Genomic DNA, 21,565 nt, shown 5'->3' with positions numbered 1-21,565 from the left:
GCGGAACTAGAAGCTTGCCTAGGGTGGACTGGCTGTAATCGGCCAACAAAAGCATGGCGGAACCAAATTATGTAAAAAATATTCCCCAAATTTATTCTTCGTTGTGTCTAGCGCCATCTCGTGCTACGTATCTAAGCAACGGATAAATCAGGGGATTCTTCAGTTTCGTTTGAAGTAGAAATTGTTTTTCTAAAATATACGCGGTAGTCAAAATGGAGGATTATGGAGATTTGACCGTAAGGTAATGTATAAAAATTCTAGTAATGATTTTGTTGAGATGTCACAAACACTTTGATAGCAGTATTCGGTTACTTTCTTATCTACTAACCCGTTGGTTTGTTGTTGTAACTTCCTTATTTAAAAATAAACATCTTTTTTCACTTTTTAAATTTGCTGAGCAAAATCCCTAAAACTAACAAATATTTACATGATTTGTTGACAGTTGGATTCAAGGATACAAGGGTGGAAATGTTTGGAATGCCGACTCAAGCCATGTTTGCTTTTCGTGTGGAAATAATGTCAAGTTTGTCAACATTTTTTCTGCTGAAGAAAAAGTTTTTCAGGGGCCCGGGAATGGAGTAAGCAAGATTGCAACAGCTCCATCCAGTGGTTTGTTTGCAGTGGCAGAATATGGATTGAACCCTTGTATATACGTGTGCCAGTTTGAGACAATGCGAGTCATTGCAACACTTACAGGTAAACATCAAAGCTAACCAGCAAGTTTAGGTGAGTGCTCCATATTTTCTTGACCAGGAGGCGCAGAATTGGAATACACACAACTTGCATTCTCACCATCGGGGAATTACCTTGTTGCTTGCTCTGGACTCCCTGATTTCATGTTGTTCGTTTGGAAATGGCAGGATGAAACTTTAAGATGCAGTGAAAAGGTAAGGGTTCCAATTTGCTTGTTGATTAGTTTGATCAACGAAATTGTTCCTTGCAGCTGCTGAGTGACAATAAAATTACTTCTTTGCTTTTTAATCCTCTTAACAATCAACAAATTTCACTGATTGGACCTGAGCATGCAACATTGTGGACAATTGAAGAATGCAGTGAAGAGGCGACATTATCTGCAAGGTTGCCACAAGCTTTCATTGTTGCCATGTGCTGATTTTTAAAAAATTTTCCAGGAAAGTCAACCTCCCTGCCTCCGATGGAACAGTGGTTGGAGATGCAGAAGACCTCTCATCCAGGCCAGGTACAAGAATGGGATTTACCATTTCACTTCCATCTGCAACTAAAGCTGGGTTAGAAGGAGATGACACAAAAAACTTTACAGTGAGTCAAAAATCTTGCTTGTTGAGTGTTATTAGAAAAAAGTGTTATTAAGAAAATAAATAATTCCTCATTGCATTATGAAGTAAAATAAGATGGAAATTATGTGACTGTTATGTTAAGGCTCCCGAGAGACGACATCCTCGAGTCGAACCATCATCTCAATGTTGGTCAATGCAAGGTGAAATTTTGGTTGGTTGCCATGACGGCAAATTGTTTCGTGTTAATCCAGAGAACGGGAAAACAAACTTGTTACTGGGTGGAATGGCTGGTAAGCATTTGCTGACTGTTTCGGTATCGTAGCACAACTTTTTATTTGTTCAGATTTGTTATTATTAGATTATTTGTTAATTGTAGATGCATTAATTTCTGGTGAAGTTGTATCTGGGATGTTTAACACAATGGTGATCCATCAAAATGGATTGTTTGTTGGTGGAATTGATGGAATGTTGAGAAAAATACATATGGACAACAATGGTTTAAGGATCATAGAGGTACAGTTTATGACTTCTAAGAATATTTGTATAAATAAAACTCATTTGCATATTAGCTTTACAAATGTGATGAAAACATCTCAAACTCAGTTCTTTCAATTGGGGGTTTACCTTCACTATTGTTCGGGACGGTATCAGGTAGTTTGCATTGTTACAACATAATGAATAATCAACACAACAAAGTGTCAACCACGGGAAATGGACAATTCATCGGGGCCAGCTATGCAAGCGGTGGAAGATTCTGTCTTGTTAGTTTTTTACTTTCTTTGTGATTATTTTGTAATAACTCTCAAGTAAAATATGTTTTTAAACTCAGTTCACTCCAGTAAATTAGTTTTATTATATTGGTACTGTAATAACTGAAACTAATTTTGTGGATTTTTTCAGACATGTAGGGAAAATGGGCTCCTCCAGGCGTGGAACAGTGAGAATGGCAAACTTGTTGATTCCCTGTCTTTATCAACACACGTAAGTTAACAACCAGTGATAACCTTGTGTAACTTGCTCCATCAACTGTAGGTAACAACCATCGCATGCTGCCCTTCTTGTCTGGTGGTTGCTGTGGGAACAGGAAGTGGTCATGTGATCTACATTGATATTTCCTGTCTCTACGACAATGATGAGAAGGATGGTACGATGAGACAAGTCGGCTGTTCACGTTTTCATCGGTCTCCTGTCACTTCCCTCATGTAAACACATTAGTTTAAGAAACTTTAAGTTGTTGAACATTTTTTGTACGAAACAAAATGTAATCATGTTGTTATTGAGAATCAACAGCAGGTCACATGTACATTATGTGTTGAAGGTACAACAACACTGGTAATTTTTTGTTATGTGGAAGTGATGAAGAAAATTACATATTTATCATTGACCCAAAACCTTCTGAGAATTTTACTTGCATTGGTTATGTCGGTAAGAATGTTTATTTGGAAATGTTTCTTTTTGTTATTGTTTTTATCACACATTTTCAGATTGCAAAAGCTCAGTTAAAAGCTTTGCAATTCATCAAACATCTGGGACTAAATCTAGTATCATTGCCACGGTAACGTCGTCATTTGGAAGTGATGATGAGGATGTTTCATCCAATGTTGTCGTTATATTTTCACTAACTGGGGAAATCTTGGATCATCCTGAGGAAAATTTTCAAAGCCTGCGTCAGAATTTCAAAGGTTTTAAAGGAGATTAGTTTCTGTTTTAAGAATGCTAATCGTAATTTATTAGTTTCTAAATTTTTTCTGCTTCAGATTCTTCCATTGGGTTTGTTCGATATGAGTTGGCAGCTGAAGTGGAATCTGCTCTCATCACGAGCATAAATGATTCAATTGAGATTGCGGCCTTGTCGAAACGAAGCAAAAGACTTCTTCATTTCAAGCTCCCCCTGAAACCGCGTCAATCACAATCTGAGGCAAATTTGTCCCTAGTTCATTGTTTTATTTCACAAACTGCTTGCAGATGTTGCTTCAAAGTTAAAACCAAAGATCTGTTACTTAGGAACCGGGATTGTTTCCTCCATCATCAGATCATGAAGGTCATCAGCTTGCTGGAGGAATCCTTGCTCTCTCTAATCATGGAAGATGGTTGGCATCTTCATCTCCTGATGGGAAATTGGTGATCCGGGATCTTAGCAACTGGGTGAGAACACTTTTGTGATGTTTCAGTTTTCACTTACACTCAATTGATCTAACAGGACAGCATTGTTTCAACACTTACTCACTCTTTCATGGAAGGCGGGGCTAAAACAATTTGTTTCTCACCAGATGCCAATCAGATTGTTAGTGTTGGTTTGAATGACAGCTCATTTGTCTGTCTGTCTTGGAGGTTAGTGGGATAACAAAAGTTGTGAAGTTAAATAGAATCATGTGTAGAATTGAGCTAAATATTTTATTTTTCCAAACTATAACGTATTTTACACTGAGGCTTGTAAGGTCAGCAATAACATAGAGGATATTTTCATTGTTCTTTTGTTTGCTCCTGTTTGGCAAGTCTTGCTGCCAAACCACTTGTAGGCCCATGTACATGAAGATGGGAGAAACGTTTGTTACAATGTGACATACTTACATCATTTTGTCATGACTTATTATGACTTGCAGGTTCCAGTCTAAAGGTCAAATTGCAGGAAATGTGTCTGTAGAACATGCAAGGTTGTTAAACATGCAGCTCAGAAGTGGACTTGATAGTGAAAGCCATGTTTTATCCCAGATGGATGAATGGCATTCACCTGTTGAAGGTAAATTTTAGTAATGATATTATTTCCAACCTAAATACCACCCACTGCATAGTGGTCTCGGCACAGCATGCTGAAGAGTCACTAGATGGTGATGGAGAGAGACGTAAGTTTGTTGTCGTGTGGTGATAGTTTGAGTTGTAAATTTGTGGGTATATATGGTTTAGCATTGACTGGGGCAGTAAGTGAGATAACTCCGACACCAACCCCCACCCCGTCGTTGGATACAACATGGTTGGATGTAAAGGAGATGATAGCAGTGAAAGAGGAAAGTGCAAAGTTTGATGAGACCAAAATCAACTTAAAGAGGGAAATTAAGGACATGAGGAAAACTGTACGTTTGCTTCTATTTAGTTTTTATTGTTTTGATATCCAATGCATTGTTTCTTACAACCTTCTGTGGTTTAATTATATATATAAGCAACCATTGGTTCCCAACTAGTAATCCCCAACCAGTGGTTCCCAACCAGTAATCCCCAACCAGTGGTTCCCAACCAGTAATCCCCAACCAGTGGTTCCCAACTAGTGGTTCCCAACCAGTAATCCCCAACCAGTGGTTCCCAACCAGTAATCCCCAACCAGTGGTTCCCAACCAGTAATCCCCAACCAGTGGTTCCCAACCAGTAATCCCCAACCAGTGGTTCCCAACTAGTAATCCCCAACCAGTGGTTCCCAACCAGTAATCCCCAACCAGTGGTTCCCAACTAGTGGTTCCCAACCAGTAATCCCCAACCAGTGGTTCCCAACCAGTAATCCCCAACCAGTGGTTCCCAACCAGTAATCCCCAACCAGTGGTTCCCAACCAGTAATCCCCAACCAGTGGTTCCCAACTAGTAATCCCCAACCAGTGGTTCCCAACCAGTAATCCCCAACCAGTGGTTCCCAACCAGTAATCCCCAACCAGTGGTTCCCAACCAGTAATCCCCAACCAGTGGTTCCCAACCAGTAATCCCCAACCAGTGGTTCCCAACCAGTAATCCCCAACCAGTGGTTCCCAACCAGTAATCCCCAACCAGTGGTTCCCAACTAGTAATCCCCAGCCAGTGGTTCCCAACGAGTGGTTTGCAACCATTGGTTCCCAACTAGTAATTCCCAACCAGTAACTCCCAACCAGTAATCCCCAATCAGTGGTTCCCAACCAGTAATCCCCAATCAGTAATCCCCAACCAGTAATCCCCAACCAGTGGTTCCCAACCAGTAATCCCCAACCAGTGGTTCCCAACCAGTAATCCCCAACCAGTGGTTCCCAACCAGTAATCCCCAACCAGTAATCCCCAACCAGTGGTTCCCAACCAGTAATCCCCAAGCAGTGGTTCCCAACCAGTAATCCCCAACCAGTAATCCCCAACCAGTAATCCCCAACCAGTAATCCCCAACCAGTAATCCCCAACCAGTAATCCCCAACCAGTAATTCCCAACCAGTAATCCCCAACCAGTAATTCCTAACCAGTAATCCCCAAGCAGTGGTTCCCAACCAGTAATCCCCAACCAGTAATCCCCAACCAGTAATTCCCAACCAGTAATCCCCAAGCAGTGGTTCCCAACCAGTAATCCCCAACCAGTAATCCCCAACCAGTAATCCCCAACCAGTGGTTCCCAACCAGTAATTCCCAACCAGTAATCCCCAAGCAGTGGTTCCCAACTAGTAATTCCCAATCAGTAATTCCCAATCAGTAATCCCCAACCAGTAATCCCCAACCAGTAATCCCTAACCAGTGGTTCCCAACCAGTAATTCCCAACCAGTAATCCCCAAGCAGTGGTTCCCAACCAGTAATCCCCAACCAGTGGTTCCCAACTAGTAATCCCCAGCCAGTGGTTCCCAACGAGTAATCCCCAACCAGTAATCCCCAACCAGTGGTTCCCAACCAGTAATTCCCAACCAGTAATCCCCAAGCAGTGGTTCCCAACGAGTAATTCCCAATCAGTAATTCCCAACCAGTAATTCCCAACCAGTAATCCCCAAGCAGTGGTTCCCAACTAGTAATTCCCAATCAGTAATTCCCAATCAGTAATCCCCAACCAGTAATCCCCAACCAGTGGTTCCCAACCAGTAATTCCCAACCAGTAATCCCCAAGCAGTGGTCCCCAACCAGTAATCTCCAACCAGTGGTTCCCAACCAGTAATTCCCAACCAGTAATCCCCAAGCAGTGGTTCCCAACTAGTAATTCCCAATCAGTAATTCCCAATCAGTAATCCCCAACCAGAAATCCCCAACCAGTGGTTCCCAACCAGTAATTCCCAACCATTGGTTCCCAACTAGTGGTTTGCAACCAGTCCCACTGCCTTAATTAAGGTTAGGAACCACTGCCTAAATTAAAATACAACGTTTTTTCCCATTTATTTTTGTAACTTATGTCATCTGTAGATCCTTAAGATGATGTCAGATAATGAAAATCTTCCTGGAATTGAACAACTTCGCCATGACGAATATAACCTAGACACCGAGGAGCAGAAGAGGATGCAAGAAAGACAGGACAAAGATGTCCAAGAGGTTCGTTTCTATGTGTTTTTAATGTTCAACAAGTTTTACTGTGCACTTTGAAGGTTCGAGAGGATATTTTTTTTGAAAATCTTGCCCAGCGCTATCTTGCTTATCTGATAAAAAAGGAATGTTGGGACGACATGGTGACAAAGGGTGGGGAACATATTAATCCATGACATGGATATTTTAAAAACTTGGGTTGTTTTGAATTAGGAAGATCCATTTCTTCATTTAACGGAAATATATTAGTCAGCAATTATCCCACTTTGCCTGTTACGTCTGCTGAGTCAGCACTCCTTGACAAAGTGTCCCGGATGAGAAGGATAGAAATTGCAGCGAATTCTGTGAGTAAATATTTTAGACCCCGGTGACGTTTGGGCGGCGACTTTATCTGTGGATTGACTTCCATGTCACCACTAGGTGCGCAAGAACATTGTGGAGGCCGTGAGTAATAAAACTGGTGCTGGAGGAGATGATGATGAAGAAGAGGAAGTCCCAACATCCCCAGGAGCGGGAGGACAATTGTCACTACATGGGAGTCTAGGACCCCAATATTCCGGATCAAACGATCTGTTTTATTCACAATTCGAACTCCACACTAAGGAGGAGAAATGGTCTCAGGTCGTCCTCATCAGGGTAAGTTTTCCTGGGACTCTTATCGTTTCCATGGTAACTCTTTTTTGTGTAGGATGCAATTGGAAGAATCAAAGATGCATTTAATGAGGCTTTTTCAAATGTTTATCGGAACAAAGAGCAAGAAATTGGTCGAATCAAGGAGCGGAACGTTCGTATCCGGCAAATAATAAAGGTAATATAATGGTAGTTATGGATGTGGAACCTAATTATGTGCTTCAGGAGCTTGAGATCGGCTTTGAGACCGTGGATGACCCGAGTTTAAACGAGAGCGAAATGCCAGAGAAAGTGTTTCTTGTCACGGATGACGAGGTTTGTGGTGGAAACACGGTTTTCGCGACGATGGAATTTATCTATTCTTCCACCAGGTGACAGTAGAGCGCGTCCTGAGTGAAGAACAGAAACGCGAGAAGGAGGATGAGGAAAGAGTGGAGGAAGAGAGAAAAGCTGCTGCTAAGGGAGACAACAAACGAGAAAGAGCTCTTGTCGATATGATGGGCGGAGTTCTTCAGGTCAAGAGGGAGGATATTCTTAAACAGGTTTTCCTATTCTTTGTAATTACGTCACTACGGTAGTGACGTTTACGTGACGTGTTCAGGACATTCCGCCTCCGGATTGCGTGACTGAGAAGTTGGAGAAGGACTGGAATGACGAGGACAAAAAAAAGATTAAGGAGTACGAAAAGAAAATGAAAGGTTGGTGAAAAACTATTTTGCGGCTTCCTAATTTTACGTCACCCGCGAATCAGATAAACAAGCTTTTATTTAAGACGGGGCATGAAAATATGAAATCACAACATGTATTGTTAGTTGGTTAACGAGTTAATTGTGCAGACCTGCAGGAAGAACGGGAAAAGTATAGGAAGAACTTGGAGAATGAATTAAAGAAGTTGCAACAAAGCAACAGTGATGGAATGACCAGTTTCGATGAATCTTTGGTTCAATTATTTAGCAGGTATGAGGTGGGGTTCGAACCCACGATTTCTGGTTGTGATGATTGTAATACGACAGGAGAGTCAAAGTTGACATGGTGGTGAACCAAGAGGAGTTGAAAATGTTGCGACTCACTCAATCTATCATGGTTGATGACGAATTGAAGACTCACGAATCCAACCTCAATTATTTGATCCAAGTAAAATCCCGGGCTAAGGTTAGTAGGGAAATCCCCATGCTATAAGCCACCATAGAAATGGCAATCAATGAAAACTGATTTAAATGTGGCTTCATTAGATGTTGGCGACCTGTGTAGAAAGTTATTTTGAGAAACTCATACGTATATTGGGTGACATACACAGACTTCCGCGGTGGATCGTGAGGCAGAAGTGCGCCGCTTAGTGGATGAATATCGTGAGGTTTATGACAGCGTAGTAGCGGAAGACAAAATGTTGGACCGTGGGTTTAAACGCGACTTTTCGGACGTTCCTCTTTCGCTCGCTGATCAGTTGTACAAGCTGTTTAAACGGAGGCCCAGGTATTAAATATATAATATCGTTATCGCTGAATAGTTTTTTTCATTTCCATAAACTTGATGTGGTTCAGAATCCAGCGACAACGTGGCACTTTAGACACTGGAGGGAGCATTGTTGGTAGCGAGAGCAATTTATCGGCTCTGGATGAATTGGATGCGGATGCAAACGTGCCTGAGGGATGCGATCAACATCTTTGGTCAAGACTCTGTCAATCAAGGTTGCCATGACAAAATATGACGTAAATCCCTTGTTATGCAGTGTTGTGCACTCAGGCGTGTTAAAATGGAGAGCGAGATCCGGGTGAAGCGTAGCGCAGTGACGTTGGCGGAAATGACGCAATACCTTCAACGGAGACAAGAAGAAGACGAATTACTGGCACGTGAAATTGATGACGTCATAAAACAGCAAACAAAGTAACTGCAGAATGTTTGATAATGAAGGTTATATTTATGGTTATTCGGTTATAGATTGTACGAAGATATGATGAAAAATACTTTGAATCTGGAGGCTCAGTTTCTCCTCAAGCAAGGAAGGGTGGAAATTACCTGCGGACCTTTTATCGCTGATTACTCAGACAGCATTCTCATTCATAGGGGAGTTGTCGAGGATCTTAATGGAACGATAAGGGTAAGTTGTCCATTCATAAAAACGTGGGAAAGCCCCGTTAGGTGACCCCCCGTGTGTACAGGGTCTTGGTGAAAGCAAAGTGGCAGCGATGAATGAGAGCAAGGACTTTAAGAAGGGAATCCACCAGCTTGAGTGGGACCGGAAGCGGATGATGATGCAGATGGAAGATTTACACAACAAAGCAAGGCACATACAGATGCTGAAACTCACTAAGGATCTACAAGCTGTAAGTAGGAAGGTTGATGATTCGAATCCCCACCTTTGCAGCTTAGTAACATGTATTCAAGTGAGCTTAAGTGTTGACCAAACTTTCGGAAACCTTTCAAATAAAACAATCAATTTTCAACTTTTCTTGGATTTTGTTTCAGCCCGAGTTATTAAAAGTAATAAACTTTCCCTTCCTGGCGAATTATAATAAATCCTATTTGTCAGATTTCCGTGGTGTAATGTTTCTATTAAATTTGGATGTTTTGGGGGCGACCAAAAGTTTTGACAACAGTAGCGCACACCAGAGGTTGATGGTTCAAACCTGAAGGTACAATAAATGTTATCAATTGTTTTTTAGTTTTTGAATGAAGAAAATCACACAAGCAAACAATCGAAACAGATATCGGTTTTAGAACAAACTCTCGCTCTCCAGAATAAACAGCTTGAGAAGAATGTCGCACAGAAACGTGAAATGGTTGGAATTGAGTTTTTATTCCGTTTACAGTCTTTTAAATTCCGATTTATTTCAGACACAGAAATTGTCTCGCACAATCCGTTCTAAGGAACACGAGAATGTTGAACTTGATAAAGTACTTAAAGGATTGCATGTGACAGTGTCGGAACGCATGAACATCGCCAACGTCAATGGTAAGTGCTGTCAGTAAACGCCCATATTTGCGTGGTGTTTGCAAAGTGGCATATATTTGTATGTATAATATATCAAATATGGGATTAATTAATTCAAGAAACTCGGTTTCCGGGAAATGGGTGAACTTAAACGTGTGAGAATATTTATTATCCATAAAAATGTTAAGCGATGATGACGTATTTTCACAGCGACCGAGAGAGCGAAAAGTACTTCTGACAAGAGATTGAAGGGAATTGTTCAACGTAGGAAACTTGTTGATCTGGCAAAGGCACAAGCGCAAGAAGTTGCCGTTTTAAGGGCCGAGGTCGAAAGGCTACGAATGAAAACGTTTCCTGCTCTTGTACAAGTTGAAAGATAGTTTTACAAGTGTACTCTTTTTTATATGTGTGTTTGTATGAGCGTTCCTTTCACAATAAAGTTGGACCGAAAAGTAACAATACAATATTCGAATTTACAGCCAAGAAGCACTATTCGTAACGTAATTGCAAATTTCGAAAAGAACTCCTAAAATAAACAAGGCAAAAATAGTGTTTAAACTTAGCTCAGTCACGGGTAAAATATTTTGCCTCCAGTGGACTTAAAGTTTGTGTGTTAATTTAACATTCTGGATAAAACCAACAAAAAGGTCACTTTGTGACACAACTGAAAAAGTATTTGCGTCTATAGTGTACAATTGTACGTACCGATGTTCTAAAAATCGGAGAATCCCCAACTTGCGTCACAACGAAGGTGGGGGGGGGGGGGCAAGCTATGGCGTCACTAACCGAAGATATGCAACGACGACGATTCTCCCACAGCAGGGGTGCACAACCTGTTTACCGACCGCATCACACAGACTTTATATCACCAACGACCGCCGCCAGTGAGTCCAAACTGATCATTTCGCATTTATTTATGCTTTAAAGTGTAATGAAATGTTATGTTTATAAATTTTTCTTAGTTAAAGATACGTAATCTTATTCTGTTTTATAACAAACACTGACTATAACTTCATAAGCCATTAAAACATCCAGGCAAAACCAGTTAAGATTTTAACAAAGCACGGCCGACGATAGAAATGTAGTATAAAGCAGTGCTTCCCAACCTTTTTATTTCGCGACCCACTTTTAATGCAAGTTTTATTGTGCGACCCACAATGAGATATGACCAAACGAATGTTACGTAATGATATTGAAATAATTTCGTGATCTAATACCCAATCAAAAAATTTCTACCGTTTATCTCCGGCCATTCTAATCACACAATCGGCTGTTCTGCGATTATGTCTCGTGCGGCCAAGCATGTGAATAACGTAAGAAATGAGTGCATACATAATAGGTTTAGGTATGGTGTTGCCATGTTTGATAATTAGCTAAAAAATCTACTAAGGTTCAACTGTGGCATTGCGACGCTTGCGCGGCGTGTGGTTGCAAGGTATCAACCCGTTGAAGGCTCGAACATGTTTGCCTTATATGAATTTAGCCCTAGTGACTAAGTTAAATATCTCTAAGGTGCCTTGCATAAAATTGAATTTTCGAAGAATAATACAAACACTTTAATTTTTTGGAGATTTCAAAGGCAAATTTTCCATTGCGATATATAATATTTATTTCGAAATAATTTTGATGACATATATTACGTGTTATTCTTGATAAAATTTGGCGATTTTATTTTCATGATGTGGTCATGGAATTATGATAGCCACATTTTGTCATTACCGTGGTTGAACTTTCAATGTGTGAGAATAAATTGCGCAATTTTATTTCGGATTCATTCATGCGTGAAAAGCGTGGTCTGGTGAAGATGAGTCCGCTGTGAACAGACGTTAGGTCTTCTTTTTGTTGCGTATCTGACTGAATCCGTTTTATTGCATCATTTGGGAATAATATTGTGTCATTGTCAGCATTAATAGTGGCAGATGCTTCTGTTTTAAGATTTTGTAGAACATCAGATAGGCTACCTTCAATTTAACTATCTGCTATAGGTATTAAGAAAAGAAAACCCATGTTTGTACCATGATAAATTTGAAAGTATAATTGAGAGAAAAGGATGCAGCACCTACAAGAATTATGGCTGCAGATTTGATAAATATCATAACTGACCCAATGGTAAGCACAGTACATTGCAGCATGTTATATATTTGTGAGTTTGCCTCTTGTTTTTGTGTCTGTGGTACTGTTAGCCTAATTTTTAGAGCAAATTTGCCTAACTATTTATTTATGTGCTATTAAAAGTTTTTAATTTTACAGTGATTGAAAAAATCCCATCTCTGTCCGGAGTGGAGAACTGCGATGGTGGGCGAACTCATATTTACGCAAATTGTTTGTTTCAATAAATTAAAGAAAGGTTATTGGAATTGTTGTGTCAATGATAATTGTATGCAGGGTATATCATTCAGTATGTGCGGGACATAGTAGGTTGAGGTTAGATAATAGGCCTGAACATGCACAGTTATATTGTTCGGCCTAACTTCAGTAACAAGGATGTGCCAAACAAGACCCGCATCTACGGCCATCGCTGGTAGTGTTTCTTTGTCGAACTTTTACCAGAGGTATATGTCTGGCTGAGGTTCGATATCCATATTCGGGCCATACCTATCAGCCAAGCTAACCAAAGAAAAGCGGTTAAGGCCCGGGCGAAATTTTTTGATTGGGATAGAAAACTGTAACATTTAGAAATGTTTCGCGACCCACCTGAAATAGCTTCGCGACCCTCCAATGGGTAGCAACCCACTGGTTGGGAAGCACTAGCATAAAGCATGCGTGCGACCGCAGGGTGTGCACCCCTGGTCTACGAAATGCACAACAGCAACGAAGAAATAAAACCGACCTCAATCTCTATTAAGGTTTAAATTTGGGTTAAGTTTATAGAAACGGTTGACACTTAAACCACCTCACGGACGGCGAAACGGGATTTCCCCGTATCATAACGGTTTGCTGGTGAGGGAAAACCTTACAGTGGTTTCCCTTTTGGAAAAACTCACGTCTTGAGAAGAAAGAAGATAAAACTGGAACCCCATTTGGAGGCACTCACGACGTAACAATACAACCAAAGGAGCAACGGAGTCGCATGGACAATCTCTCAGAGGTACAATAAACAAACAATTTCAGCGACAATCGCTCATAAAAACTTTATACGCGCTGAAAACCATGTTGTAATTCGCATTTTAACGTTTTACCAACATCCTGTATATAACAGATCCATTATTTTCACGCTTGTGTTCATAATTCGCCTCCTGAAAACTACATAACTTTTTTCGCATTGATGACGGTCCGTCCAACATTTCAACGGACCCAGGAGGACAACTTAGTTTGCTATTGTGCATGTTTTTATTCGTATTACCCGTAGCCGTATCACCGACACGTTTTTCCTGCGATAATGACGTCTTTTAGAGGCCAAGTGTGGATTTATAGCCTCAAACGCACTACTGCACACACAAATACGGGACTTGATTATCTTTTGCTGCCAACAAGGTCAGCTGCAACCCTATTCTGCATTGCCTCTTACTTTTGCTGCCAACAAGGTCAGCTGCAACCCTATTCTACATTGCCTCTTACTTTTGCTGCCAACAAGGTCAGCTGCAACCCTATTCTACATTGCCTCTAACTTTTGCTGCCAACAAGGTCAGCTGCAACCCTATTCTACATTGCCTCTTACTTTTGCTGCCAACAAGGTCAGCTGCAACCCTATTCTACATTGCCTCTTACTTTTGCTGCCAACAAGGTCAGCCGCAACCCTATTCTACATTGCCTCTTACTTTTGCTGCCAACAAGGTCAGCTGCAACCCTATTCTACATTGCCTCTTACTTTTGCTGCCAACAAGGTCAGCTGCAACCCTATTCTACATTGCCTCTTACTTTTGCTGCCAACAAGGTCAGCTGCAACCCTATTCTACATTGCCTCTTACTTTTGCTGCCAACAAGGTCAGCTGCAACCCTATTCTACATTGCCTCTTACTTTTGCTGCCAACAAGGTCAGCTGCAACCCTATTCTACATTGCCTCTTACTTTTGCTGCCAACAAGGTCAGCTGCAACCCTATTCTACATTGCCTCTAACTTTTGCTGCCAACAAGGTCAGCTGCAACCCTATTCTACATTGCCTCTTACTTTTGCTGCCAACAAGGTCAGCTGCAACCCTATTCTACATTGCCTCTTACTTTTGCTGCCAACAAGGTCAGCCGCAACCCTATTCTACATTGCCTCTTACTTTTGCTGCCAACAAGGTCAGCTGCAACCCTATTCTACATTGCCTCTTACTTTTGCTGCCAACAAGGTCAGCTGCAACCCTATTCTACATTGCCTCTTACTTTTGCTGCCAACAAGGTCAGCTGCAACCCTATTCTACATTGCCTCTTACTTTTGCTGCCAACAAGGTCAGCTGCAACCCTATTCTACATTGCCTCTTACTTTTGCTGCCAACAAGGTCAGCCGCAACGCAACTCTCTACTCCTTATCATTGTCCCGCACTATTTGCGACACAGTTCAATGTTGTTTCGGTTTGATGAAGCATGTAACTTCTAGCTGGCCAATTTCTCGCAACATGGTCTCACAAGTTGGCAAATTGCATTGTTCGCCTTTCATTTTGTAATGTCTGTATCAAACTGTACAATATTGATTACCATCAAACGCATCAAAATTTCGTTGTTACTTTGAATGTGCATTTTATTCGCTCAATCGCATTAACCAACTTTTCAATCGCCTACAGCTGATATTATATTCATCACCTGCAAATCTGGGGGGAAGTATTTGTAACATACGTCACAGAAACCAGTGCTTGAATTGCGTAATGTTTTGCGCGCAGCTTTGCACATCTACTGCATAATCCCATAATGTGACCCAAATGATTTAACCATCGAATGTTCTCGAGTAAAGTGATTCATTCAACATCCTGTTTACCACATAAAATGTTCTCCTATGCTTATGTCACATCACACCTATGTTCTTGTATTATATTACTTCAAGCGCCTCAAGATATCACGTGACATTATTGACCAATCAGCTCTCAGTATGGAGAGCTTTAAAGCCCAGTGTGTATCTGTAAATTCATTCTATTTGATTCCATTCGATTCTACTTGTTCTATCGTATTACTGTTACACTATTATTATTACTGAGACTCTACAAGCTATTCGCCGGCTTGGGATTTATTCCCACAGCCTGATAATAAACTGTTTAATCGGTGTGAGGTGAGGTCCAAAACCCTACACATGCGTGGCTACTCAACATAAGATTTCACGAAGACTTTGCAATATTATGACTCTAATGTTTAGTTACACGCCAAGAGCATGTTGTTTTTTGGTAGATTTGCCTAAAGACCAAGAATTTTGATATTTTAGGAAGTGTGTAGCATTGCCGATGCACGTGGTGAACGAAACAAACGTTTCGTTGATGGAATATGTTTTGCTTGCTTTTTAACATACCTCTATACAATGCCTTGATAACTATTTTAGTTCAGAAAGAATGATATTTCCAACAAAAATGTAAGCCATGGTTAACGCGCTTTAGCGCCGTTGGCGGTAAGTAAAACACAGGTAGGTTGGTGTGTAGTTATTAGGTACGTACAATTATACACTAGCTCCAAACATTTTACTGTGTATAAACATCCTGATGTACATAAATATGCTTTGCACGAGTAAAATCCGTCTTGTAACATTAAGAAAGGTCTCATGGTGATATAGTTGACTGTCCACGGAATGGCATTTCTTCGCTCCCAACATGAAAGTGATGACAATGATTCTACAAAAGACTTTTGGTTTACAGACAAAGGCCCGTTCGGTGTGTCTGGGTTCAACCTTAACGGCAAAGAAGTTGGAGGTAGGAAAAATTAGTAAGAATGTCTTGGAATTCATGTCACTGTTGTTTAGAACATTGCTCGTTGTGCAAAATGTGGTTTAGGTCGAACCATGAAACATTAAACCATTTTAAAAGTAAAAAACATCATTCCAAACACAAAAGCCAGAGAACAGTAAGCAGTAAGTTGCTAGAGATTATGTGGAGTTAATTTTTTGAGAGGAGTGTATTTTAGGTTGCCTTGTTATCGAGTCCTCCACTGGGATTGAAAATGATCCTGACAATTTGTTTTTATCGGATTATTGCAAAGTGTGCTCAGTCGACCTTATTACAGCACACCAAGCGGAATCTCACTACATGGTTGGTCAGAAACTATAAATTATAAAGCTTTTCCGCTTGTTATATATTTATCAAATGGTCGTGTTGTTTTTACAGAGCGAAAAACACCAAAAAAAGGTCCGCACTTTTTTTCTTGTTAAAGTTGGAGCAAAACAACCTGGGAATATGGTATGTTGTTGCTGTGACAACAGTTTGCCAGTACTATGTGCATATTGATATGATTAGATATAAGTCGGAAATAATGTAGCAAGCTTTAAAATGTTGACATTATTTTTTACTTGTGTTTATTGTTGTACAGCTGTGCAACCAAAAATATGCAATGATGGTATTGTTTATAAAAATAATCTGTATCTGTTGTCAGCAAGGTGGGTCACAAATAAGGTCGAAAATGGAAGCTTGTTCAACGTGCCAAATTGATTTTTTATCCAGTATTGATGCCCATGCACATTATAAAGGAAAGAAGCATGCAAAGAAGTTAAAAGAAGAATTGTCCAAGGGTGACATTTTTTTAACTGAGTAAAACAATTAATATAAATTGAAAAGTATATATGATGATGTTTGTAAACCTTACCATAAATTACAGTTTAGGCTAGGGATGGGCAATTCAGAATAGCGAATCCGGAGAATTCGAATCCTAAACTATCCGAATCCAAATTGTCTTCAACCGAATGCTTCCATGGACGGTACCCTTCCATATTTAATCGATTGTAAGCAGAATGCGGCGGTGTTTAAAAATTAATATAACCTGCCCTTGAATGTAAGCCGTCCGTAAATGTTAAAGGCAAACTTAGATGTCCTACAACAATCATTGTCAACAAATCTGTCATTTTAAATTGTCAGCTATGCTGATTGCTGTGTGTGATATAACGTATTGATACGGCACAATGAGTTAAAAGGTGAATTTCATTGACACTCTGGCATCACAAACGGTAGGTTAAACAACTTTACAAGCCACGGCTTACAATCGAGTAAATACGTAAATATGCAATAAATTTATTCTTTGATTGTGCTTTGTTGTTGGATACATGTCAAAAAATCTTTTATGTTTATTGTGCATCAGTGCACAAGCTAAAACAAAAACAGAATAGCATTCAGTATTCTGGATTCAATTTAACTATTCTGGAATGTTCTAGAATAGTGTATTATTCTATATTGCCCATCTCCAGTTTAGGATCAAATTCTTAATATAGGATAAGATTACTCCTTAATATTGTATGGATGGAATATTGGCTTTATGGACTTTAATGTCACCTAAGTTAAAACATTTTGTAACTTGGGTAGGTAATGACCAATGCAATTACTGTAAGTGCAACAAAATAAAATTTTATTTTGGACATTACAGAGTTTGTTGATAAAACACTTTGGAGAAGATGCCCCATTTGTGATATCCGTGTAAATTCTGTGCAACAGTTGGAAATACACATGCTGAGTCCTAAACACAAGATTATGGGGCATAAAAGGAATATATTTATGGTTGGGAAAACGTGAGTGGGTCACCAAATTTATTTAATTGGTTTGGGTAAAATTGAGTAAACTCAATAGTTTTTTAACTGGGGTGCCTTGCCACACAGAGATAATTTTTATCTTACTGTGCATTGGTACTCCAATAAATTTACTGTGAAACAAGAAAGTTTAATAACTTCTGTTTTAACTAAACAAGAATCACAAGAAGACACTGAAACTTTTAGAAGTATTATGGTCAAATTTTGAAAGATTGATTTAAGCACATTAGAAACTGGCACCATGTTAAAGTTACAACTGAAAATGTGCATGTGTATTTCATTTTGTTTTTATCAAATACGTCTGTATTCTTGTCAGTAACTGTAACAACAGATATTATGTCAAAAACTATTTGTTAAATGTTATGTATGTTTTATTGGATACTATTTCACAGGGAAGTTGCCGAACAGGGAATAAATGCAGAACATACATCAGGGGATGAAAAAGATGAAATTAGTTTCAAGAAACAAAAGTTACCAATGCCTGAAAAAGGAGAGAAAACCAAAAAGAATAAATTAAAGAATAATTTATGTGAGGAAGGCGTGAAGAGGGTCATCCAAGTAGCAGAATGTGACACCAGTAATGTGGGTGACGACAAAACTATAAATCTATGTGTTGAAGAGATTATTTCAAAAATTGAAAATGCCTAGTAGGAGGAACACTGAACCCAAACAGCAGAACATAAATGTGAAGGGGAAGGGGCGGTATATAAACCAAGAGGAAAAAAGCAATTAGTTTTGCATAACAACATTGCAGTCAAACACACCCAAAAATATCTGGGGAAAAGAAAAAAATGTCTTTTTAATTTAAATAAACGGTATACAATATAAAAAGTTCCAGAGCAATTATTTGGTTGTTTTAGGATTTGTTAAACACCAGTTCATTAAATGTGCTCTTTGTTACCTTTCAAATAAAATGATTACCGGAATTAGTTTTTTGTCCACTAGGTTGCGCTAGAGAGGTACGTGTGTAGCGCGAGCAAACATGTTTTCACGATTCGAATCTTTGGCTTCCAGTTTCAGCAGCTACGCGTTGAATAAACTTGTTTTGTGTTGGATAATGGCGGGAATCCCCCCTTCATCATGGAAACCTCCGAGAGTTGTAATGGAAACCTCGTAAGTTATTAACTTTTGTCAACAAGTTGCTGGAGTGTTTGTGATAGTTGTTGGAACTTATTTAGAATGGGTTTATTTGAAATCGAACTGTATTGGAACCATGCACCAAAAACATGTTCGAATTTTGCTGAGCTGAGCAGAAGGGGTTTTTACAACAACACAAAGTTCCACAGAATTATCCACGATTTCATGATACAAGGGGGAGATCCAAGTGGAACAGGTCAGTTTATGTAAAGCCAGTCAATCGATAAGTTTAAAACACATTATTCTTTTTGTCAAGATTAATCATAACTTTAGGAGTTGATATAGATTAAGGTGGTGTTAACTCAATTGAGGGTGGGTACCAAAATATTTTCTATTATTTTGTTGCAAAGTTTATCATACATTGCTGTCGGCTGTCTCATTATCATGGCTCTTAACTTGCGATTCTTTGCACACAATGCTCGCGATATTTACAACTCCTGCAGGTAGAGGTGGCGCTTCTATTTATGGCCCAAGATTTAAAGATGAAATTCACAAAGAGCTGAAACACACAGGTGCTGGAATATTATCCATGGCAAACTCTGGTCCTGACACCAATGGAAGCCAATTCTTCATCACACTCGCCCCAACCCAGTGGCTTGATGGTGAGACATATTTAAAACAAAAACATTTGTTTGCCCAAAATATTTATTAAGTGGTTTTGCTTCTATTATAGGCAAGCACAGCATATTTGGAAGAATTAACAAAGGTTTAAAAATATTGAAAATGATTGGACAAGTTGAGACCACTCCACAAGATTGCCCTGTGCAAGACATTGTAGTGCGCAGCATGTATTGTATTGATGAAAACTCAGAAAGGATCGACTACTACTGAAACATTTGCAATAAAACCTTGATCTTTTAGCATTATTCTGCGCTTTGTGTCTTTACTGCATTAAAAATTCAATAAATCATTACACTTTGGATTTCCATTCTGCAATCCTTTAGCACAGTTTAAAATCTTGATGGTTGTGAAGTTGCCACATGTAGCTGGGGTTGATTGTGGGGTCTTCTGGGTGGTGGAGGGGGCGGGAAGTTTGCAGTCTGTTCTGCTGCTCCACTGTCTTGGATTTGGATTGTGATTAAATTACTGCTTGGTCGAGTGATGACAGTAGAATCAGAAACACTAGTGGGAGGCAAAGCAGATTGTATCACTGGAGATGTTGATGCAGCGAGAAGAAAAGTATCAGCATGTGGCAGCAATGGTGGTGGTGGTGGTGGAACTGTGATTGGTGGATGTGAAACAACCACATTTGTATGGGGCAAAAGTATTGGATGTGGAATAGTGGGATTAGATGTTTTGTGCCTGTGGTCAACGTGAGCCTGAAGGTCTCGTTGTGATAAATATGTGCGTTTGCAAGCATTTGTAACAGAACAAAGCCAAACACTTCCAAGAGGACATTGTTCAATTCGCTGCACACTTTCTTTGCACCTAAGATAATACAATAAACATACAAATCTCACTAACAATGTTGGTACAAACCTTGGACAATTGTTGTCTGTTTTCTTTGCACAGGAAAAGCAGAACACATGCTTGCAGGGTATCTAAAATAATTACATTTGAATTTGGTGTATTTGTGTTATACATAATTGGATGTTACCATTCGGCCATAGCTTCGGATTGGCAAAGAACATGTTTCACATACATGTATCATTGGGTCTTTTGTTTTCCTTCCAATTAAATGTATCTACAGAATGTATGAATAACTGCATTGAGGCTAGATTAAATCAAAAAAAATGAAAACTTTTTGACAGGAAAAAAAGCTTATGATTACCAGTTAAAATTTCATTATAAAATGACCTTGCATAGCAACTCAGTTTTGTTTTAAAGAAAACTTGTTATGTTAACCAGGGAAAATTTTCATGCTGATAAAAAATTTTAAAACTAAAAAAATGTTTGCCATAAATATATATTGAAAAGGTTTGTTTAAACCAACTTATTAAAGCCATATGACAGAGAATGCTTTTATGTGGTGATGTTCTGGGCTTAATACAAATACGGACACAGAATTCCACTAAATCTTACCACCAGCAGTTCTGCACATTGTCAGCATCAGAAAATAATTCGGTATGTATTTGACACAATGTTGACTACAAGCATTCTGATAATTTAGTATCTTTTCTGTGCTGGCATATCTCTAATCATGCATGAGGAAACCACCATCACATAAGGGCCTTGCCATTTTACTTCATACAGCATAGATTTGACATTTTTCACCCAACCTGTATATCACATGATGGGGGTTCAGATTCCGTGAAATTATGTCGTACATTTTCTTGGTGTGTTTGTCTGGCTTGGTACCGAGTTTCTTCTCTGAAACTTTCTAAAACAAGCAGAAATGTATAGACAAAAAAATATTCTTTTTTCACATTTACCAGAATCTGATCGCCAGTTCCAGTCTTTAGAATGCTTTCTGTATCGCGGTTGATAATCGTTGTGATTACTTTTATAGCGTCTTTTCTTGTATATCGAGCTAGCCTCGTCCATGTTAATTCAACAGCAAACCCACACAGTCACAGTCACACACATCATACAGTTGCGTACCAGCCCAGTGGTAAGACTGAAGTTTGGAAACTGCTGCCAGGTATACGTAGAATTTTGGAATTGCGGATACATACAGCAACCTTCAAACCATAAACAGAAAAATAACTTAATTTGAAACTTACTGTTCTTACAAGCTGTTTATTTAATGTTAATTTCTAACAAAAAATATGTTTTTCAAAAAAGCAATTTCTGCATGTATGCACAAACAAGCGCAACAT

General features: G+C 39.4%; 4 protein-coding genes across 5 annotated transcripts; 3 read left to right on the top strand and 1 right to left on the bottom strand.

The window, feature by feature from the left end:
* The first annotated feature begins 108 nt into the window (after positions 1–108).
* LOC145891296 (cilia- and flagella-associated protein 43-like) lies at positions 109–10,492 on the top strand. Its single transcript, XM_082981919.1, has 36 exons — positions 109–241; positions 443–696; positions 754–887; positions 944–1,077; positions 1,131–1,278; positions 1,399–1,546; positions 1,633–1,769; positions 1,826–2,017; positions 2,157–2,237; positions 2,289–2,458; positions 2,575–2,681; positions 2,741–2,938; positions 3,014–3,174; positions 3,261–3,401; positions 3,457–3,587; positions 3,860–3,996; positions 4,049–4,099; positions 4,161–4,327; positions 6,361–6,486; positions 6,540–6,630; positions 6,691–6,821; positions 6,898–7,113; positions 7,166–7,285; positions 7,333–7,422; positions 7,479–7,649; positions 7,709–7,805; positions 7,944–8,064; positions 8,121–8,259; positions 8,405–8,580; positions 8,649–8,795; positions 8,851–8,991; positions 9,046–9,205; positions 9,267–9,431; positions 9,771–9,887; positions 9,943–10,060; positions 10,250–10,492. Exons 1-36 carry the CDS (start codon positions 213–215, stop codon positions 10,417–10,419), a joined length of 5,016 nt encoding a protein of 1,671 aa, XP_082838045.1. The 5' UTR covers positions 109–212; the 3' UTR covers positions 10,420–10,492.
* Positions 10,493–14,577: 4,085 nt separating this feature from the next.
* LOC145917085 (zinc finger protein 346-like) lies at positions 14,578–18,990 on the top strand. 2 transcript variants are annotated; one of them, XM_083002923.1, is made up of 9 exons: positions 14,578–15,852; positions 15,903–16,010; positions 16,064–16,188; positions 16,264–16,335; positions 16,529–16,664; positions 17,510–17,651; positions 18,062–18,251; positions 18,615–18,782; positions 18,848–18,990. In XM_083002923.1, exons 1-8 carry the CDS (start codon positions 15,732–15,734, stop codon positions 18,705–18,707), a joined length of 987 nt encoding a protein of 328 aa, XP_082859049.1. In that variant the 5' UTR covers positions 14,578–15,731; the 3' UTR covers positions 18,708–18,782; positions 18,848–18,990. The 2 variants fall into 2 exon arrangements, with proteins under 2 accessions (XP_082859049.1, XP_082859050.1); XM_083002924.1 differs by lacking the exon at positions 15,903–16,010.
* Positions 18,727–19,637, top strand: LOC145914301 (peptidyl-prolyl cis-trans isomerase-like 1). Its single transcript, XM_083002114.1, has 4 exons — positions 18,727–18,782; positions 18,848–19,002; positions 19,250–19,408; positions 19,480–19,637. The coding sequence occupies exons 1-4, from the start codon at positions 18,727–18,729 to the stop codon at positions 19,635–19,637; spliced, it is 528 nt and encodes a 175-aa protein (XP_082858240.1).
* On the bottom strand, positions 19,610–21,351 carry LOC145917111 (E3 ubiquitin-protein ligase Hakai-like). Its single transcript, XM_083002925.1, has 5 exons — positions 21,179–21,351; positions 21,026–21,126; positions 20,404–20,490; positions 20,286–20,347; positions 19,610–20,234 (listed from the first exon to the last, which is right to left on the bottom strand). The coding sequence occupies exons 1-5, from the start codon at positions 21,288–21,290 to the stop codon at positions 19,757–19,759; spliced, it is 840 nt and encodes a 279-aa protein (XP_082859051.1). The 5' UTR covers positions 21,291–21,351; the 3' UTR covers positions 19,610–19,756.
* Between the last annotated feature and the right edge of the window lie 214 nt (positions 21,352–21,565).

Source organism: Ascidia mentula, chromosome 1 (genome assembly GCF_947561715.1).
Source record: "Ascidia mentula chromosome 1, kaAscMent1.1, whole genome shotgun sequence".
Classification (NCBI taxonomy): Eukaryota; Metazoa; Chordata; class Ascidiacea; order Phlebobranchia; family Ascidiidae; genus Ascidia; species Ascidia mentula.
This window is presented reverse-complemented; position numbering and strand designations above follow the sequence as displayed.

Excerpts from the sequence above, each read along its gene's own strand:
- LOC145891296 (XM_082981919.1), top strand. The coding sequence starts at position 213 with ATGGAGGATTATGGAGATTTGACCGTAAG. Across the intron at positions 6,822-6,897 it reads TAGAAATTGCAGCGAATTCT|GTGCGCAAGAACATTGTGGA; the intron begins GTGAGTAAATAT and ends TGTCACCACTAG. Across the intron at positions 7,423-7,478 it reads TTCTTGTCACGGATGACGAG|GTGACAGTAGAGCGCGTCCT; the intron begins GTTTGTGGTGGA and ends TTCTTCCACCAG.
- LOC145917085 (XM_083002923.1), top strand. The coding sequence starts at position 15,732 with ATGGCATTTCTTCGCTCCCAACATGAAAGTGATGACAATGATTCTACA. Across the intron at positions 16,665-17,509 it reads AAAAGAAGAATTGTCCAAGG|AGTTTGTTGATAAAACACTT; the intron begins GTGACATTTTTT and ends TGGACATTACAG. Across the intron at positions 18,252-18,614 it reads CAGAATGTGACACCAGTAAT|GTTGCGCTAGAGAGGTACGT; the intron begins GTGGGTGACGAC and ends TTTGTCCACTAG.
- LOC145914301 (XM_083002114.1), top strand. The coding sequence starts at position 18,727 with ATGGCGGGAATCCCCCCTTCATCATGGAAACCTCCGAGAGTTGTAATG. Across the intron at positions 19,003-19,249 it reads GGGAGATCCAAGTGGAACAG|GTAGAGGTGGCGCTTCTATT; the intron begins GTCAGTTTATGT and ends CAACTCCTGCAG. Across the intron at positions 19,409-19,479 it reads CCCAACCCAGTGGCTTGATG|GCAAGCACAGCATATTTGGA; the intron begins GTGAGACATATT and ends CTTCTATTATAG.
- LOC145917111 (XM_083002925.1), bottom strand. The coding sequence starts at position 21,290 with ATGGACGAGGCTAGCTCGATATACAAGAAAAGACGCTATAAAAGTAAT. Across the intron at positions 21,127-21,178 it reads GAACTGGCGATCAGATTCTG|AAAGTTTCAGAGAAGAAACT; the intron begins GTAAATGTGAAA and ends TGCTTGTTTTAG. Across the intron at positions 20,348-20,403 it reads TCCGAAGCTATGGCCGAATG|ATACCCTGCAAGCATGTGTT; the intron begins GTAACATCCAAT and ends TAATTATTTTAG.